This window comes from Egretta garzetta, unplaced genomic scaffold (assembly GCF_000687185.1).
Source record: "Egretta garzetta isolate BGI_Z169 unplaced genomic scaffold, ASM68718v1 scaffold120, whole genome shotgun sequence".
In the NCBI taxonomy this organism is placed as follows: Eukaryota; Metazoa; Chordata; class Aves; order Pelecaniformes; family Ardeidae; genus Egretta; species Egretta garzetta.
This window is the reverse complement of record NW_009258270.1, coordinates 647,281-651,823: the sequence shown is the minus strand read 5'-3', so window position 1 is coordinate 651,823 and position 4,543 is coordinate 647,281. Positions and strand designations below refer to the sequence as shown.

The 4,543-nt window shown below is 38.6% G+C and overlaps 1 protein-coding gene across 1 annotated transcript in view; it reads left to right on the top strand.

The window, feature by feature from the left end:
• The window catches only part of NF1 (neurofibromin 1), a 95,086-nt gene that overhangs the window by 80,678 nt on the left and 9,865 nt on the right, over window positions 1-4,543 (top strand). The window contains 5 exon segments of the mRNA XM_035889630.1: window positions 1,312-1,452; window positions 1,692-1,971; window positions 3,134-3,348; window positions 3,556-3,617; window positions 3,742-3,856. Coding sequence (XP_035745523.1) covers window positions 1,312-1,452; window positions 1,692-1,971; window positions 3,134-3,348; window positions 3,556-3,617; window positions 3,742-3,856 — 813 coding nt within the window.

Here is a 4,543-nt window from a genome sequence, read left to right as displayed (position 1 = left end):
AGCTGTGAAAAGAGCTTGATAAAACACTCCTACCAGGCTGCAAAGCTCTGAATTTAAGAGGCCAATACAGAGAACACTGAATGAACTCTTTTTCTCTTTTTTTTTTTTTTTCTGTTTGAGCTCTTGAAACCAACACATTTTGATTACCATTAATAGAATATCAATCCTTGTGTTGATCATTAGCTTAACACTAAGCCAAATTCTGTCCTCATCCTCCCCGCAAAGTAAAGAAAATGAAAAAAATAAAAGCTGGCATCACGTGCGCTGTTCATGAAGGGGGTGTCTAGACAAACGAGACCAGCTTTGTGTGTAGCCAGGCTTGCTCACGGGCTGTGTATCAGCTTCCTTGTTGTCATACTATCTTAATTTTTATTTTTTTTTTAATGGTCATGCAAACTGATGCAGCCCAGCACCACAAAACTGCCCTGGAGAATGTGGGAGAGCTGTCAGAGGGATGCATGAGTGCATTTTCTTGCTTGATGCAATTGGCCAAAAACTAAATTTAAAAAAAAAAAAAAAAAAAAAAACCCAACCAAACAAAACCCCCAAAATCAACCACCCCAAAAGACCTCAATGGATTTTGAAAGCTTCGATCATATTGAGAGCAATATGAGTGTTATGTCCCCTATGAAAGTCTGTTAGCAGGTAAATATGGAGAACACAAAATTAAAAGATTAAATATTCCACAGCAGTCAGTGGGAATTTTATCACTGACTTGGCTGATCCAGAATTTCAACCAATCTTTGTAATACAATGAGAGATGAATTTGAACCAATATCAAAATAGCCTGCATGGTGCATTTACAGTTCTCTGTGCACTTGGACAGATTTTAGTCTTGCCTGTATATATTTAATATGTCTTTTTTTTTTTTCCTTTGTACATGAGAAGAAACCTGCATGGGTAGTGCTCTAAGCAAAATCTTTGACAGACAGGAGCTTGCTTGTTTTCTTGGAAGTATGTTTTTCCCCCACTTCAAATCCAGTTTCTTCTTACTAGGCTCAGCATTTTATGAATATTTATACTTTAAAATAGAAAATAAAATAAAAATAATACAAAGTAAATTATAGTTTCTCCGCGGTTGTGAAGCACTTTGATCTGGAGTAAAACCTGGTGGAATTAATCTTTATACTTCTAATATTTGTATTAGGCTTTTTTCCAAAAGGGTAACAAATCACTAAAACTGATGCTTCAGTGGATGGTAGTGATGCATCTTCAACTGAAAAATGAATGATTGCGTGTTTAAACGGTGGTTTACTGTGGGAAAATGAAATGAATCTGACTGATAAAAAAGAGGTTTTTATCTCTTAACAGATAACAGATCTCCTCGACGTGGTGCTGGACAGTTTCATCAAAACGAGTGCCACAGGGGGCTTAGGATCCATAAAAGCCGAGGTTATGGCAGACACAGCTGTCGCGCTTGCTTCTGGAAATGTAAAGTTGGTTTCAAGTAAAGTGAGTTCCCTCTTTGCCTTAATTTCCTTTTATATAATAATTTCCACTTAGATAATAATGTGACGATGAGATGCTTTCTGACAGCTCAGTACAGGTAATAATGCAAAAACCATGATAAACCGTGATAAAATAGGTTCCCAGCAATGGAATAATTCCAAGATTAAATGGTAATGTTTTTTACTTAAATTTTGAGCTGTGCTCTTTGTTCGAGCAAAGCAAAATGGTTGCTCTCTTTTCAGGTGATTGGAAGGATGTGTAAAATCATCGACAAGACTTGTCTGTCCCCGACTCCTACGCTGGAGCAGCACCTGATGTGGGATGATATCGCTATTCTGGCGCGTTACATGCTGATGCTCTCCTTCAACAACTCTCTGGATGTGGCAGCGCATCTCCCCTACCTCTTCCATGTAGTTACTTTATTGGTGGCCACTGGTCCCCTTTCTCTCAGAGCTTCCACTCACGGTCTCGTCATCAACATCATTCATTCTCTTTGCACGTGTTCACAGCTTCACTTCAGTGGTAAGTTTTTTTCAGATTTTCAGTTAAGCCGATTGCTTCTTAGTTTATTCAAGAAACATTTGAGTTGTCTTTCTCTCTTTAAACTATTCTGAGAGTTTAAAAATACCGTGATGTAATTCAGCTTGCATACAAATCAGCCTGAGGATATGATCTACAACAAACGAGTATGGAATTAAAAAGCGACTTGTCTGGTTTAGAGCAGGTGCATAATGTAAATGGTCTAACAGGCTTCAGAAAAAGAGAAGAAAGTACCAGTAAGTTCCTGTAACGCAGAGAAAGGAGAAGATACGTCTGTGCTAAAAGCAGCTGATGTGCATCCTTTGAATGGTTGCATAATGTGGTAACAAAAATATCAATTACATAAGGGAATTGTGAAACTATACAGTTAAAACAGGTATTTTGCATATTGCTGGTTTTTAGCAGTCCTAAAATAATCAGTATTAGGAAATACTTAGCTGTCACTTCTTGCCACAGAAGTTCAGTATAAAAACGGTAGATTTTGTGCAGAAAAAATATTAAAAGTTTATGTAATCTTGTCTTTTTTTAAGTATCTGAAAGCTCCCTTTACATCTGTCTGTACTGACAGAGGGGATGTGTGAATACACACACACACGTACATATATATCAAGAAAAGCTTTGCTGTGACGCACGGAGCGAAGGCAAGCTGTCCTGTTTAAACAATGAATTTGAAGGACACGGAAATGAAATGAAAGTTCAGGATTGTAAAAATATTCGGTGCTAGTAGCAGGGCCGTCATTTTCTTCTGATTTAAGTGGTTTTCTTCATTTTGGTGCCAGAGCCAAAAGCAGAGTTCGACTGCAGTTTGAACTTGCAGGACTGTTGGTATTTCAGAGCAGGAGCTCCCCAGGTTTCCGTTTTCTGAACCACTGTGAGGAGAAGTCTCACAGAACCACACCTTTAAACAAGTTTCTCTCTGCCTGTTTTTAGAACACATCTTGCTGGTGACTGGTTTCACCAGACTGTGCAACAGGCCACGGTCTTGTCGCATACTCTGGGAGAAGTAGCAAGGAAAACAGTATTGGAATGCGCAAAGTGGCATACAGGATGATTCCTACTTTTGTATTCATGGGAGGGTGAGCTTGTTGAAAATACAGAGTGGATTTCAGTGGTTTAAATTTAATATGTAAAAATTTTTCAACAGAGGAGACCAAGCAAGTTTTAAGGCTGAGCTTGACTGAGTTCTCTCTGCCCAAATTTTATTTGCTGTTTGGAATCAGCAAAGTGAAATCAGCCGCAGTCATAGCGTTCCGATCCAGCTACCGAGACAGGTCGTTCTCACCTGGTTCCTACGAAAGGGAGACTTTTGCGCTGACTTCGCTGGAAACCGTTACCGAAGCTTTGTTGGAGATCATGGAGGTATGTGGTTCAGAGCAAATTATCCGTAAGGAGAATGGCACTGCTCACGCTTTCTACGGGCAGGCAGTGTAGTGAGATTACCTTCTGCGATGCGGTAATAAATAGTTACGTAGCTGACTTCTGAGAAAGGAAATAACTGCGCGTTCTGAACTTTAAAAAGGCTTTTTCTTAATTTTACATTTATTCAAACGATATCATTCTTTTTAGGCTTGTATGAGGGACATTCCAACGTGCAAGTGGCTGGACCAGTGGACTGAACTAGCTCAAAAGTACGTCTTAGATCTCAAAACGTAACCTCTCCCCACCCGTGTAGTAGATTTAGATTCTGCACTTCTCATTCTGCACCTATTTGGTGTATGTCTGTTTAATATCGTCTACTCTGTTTCTTCGCAGGTTTGCATTCCAGTATAACCCATCCCTGCAGCCACGAGCACTTGTTGTCTTTGGCTGTATAAGTAAACGTGTGTCTCATGGACAAATAAAACAAATAATCCGAATTCTTAGCAAGGTAATAAACCTATAGACCTTAAATCGATTTGGTGGCAATAAGTTTCATCAGCGCTGCGACTTCTAGAGTAACGATGGGTTTCAATATTGAGTTGAAAATTTGAGACACTGAAGTTGATCCAGAAGTCGGTATTTAAATAAACGCGAAATTTTCTGTTAAGGCACTTGGCTGCATGCACATGATTTGTCACTTCTGGTTTTTAGAGAAGTGAATCACCTAATGTGTTATAAGTAAATACAATAAAGAGCAGGGCATTTGTGTAAGAAAACTTTGAAACAGACTGCCTGGCTCGGCAATGACATTCCATATCTTCTAAAGAAGGTTGTGTTCCATAGCAAGTAACCAGTTTGCTAAAGATGTTTTCTTTAAGCATTTTATTGGAGTTTTATGGACATGAAGTATAATTGAACAGCTTCTGAACTGTAAGAGCTGTTCTCTAATTCCTGCACCCTGTCCTGCACCCGTACTTTTTTAATACTCACGGTGCAGTTGCTTTCAGTTTTGCTCCCGGGTAAATCTTGATTTGTGAAAGTCCTTAAGAATTGGTTTAAAATGAGCTCAAGCTTTGTAAACTAATTGAGAGCAACAATTATTGTTTAGAGCTTTGATCTTCTTTTTATAAAGCAAAATCTAATTATGGTTGGGTTTTAATTACTCTTTTTTTTTTTTTTACCATAAAAAAGGGTA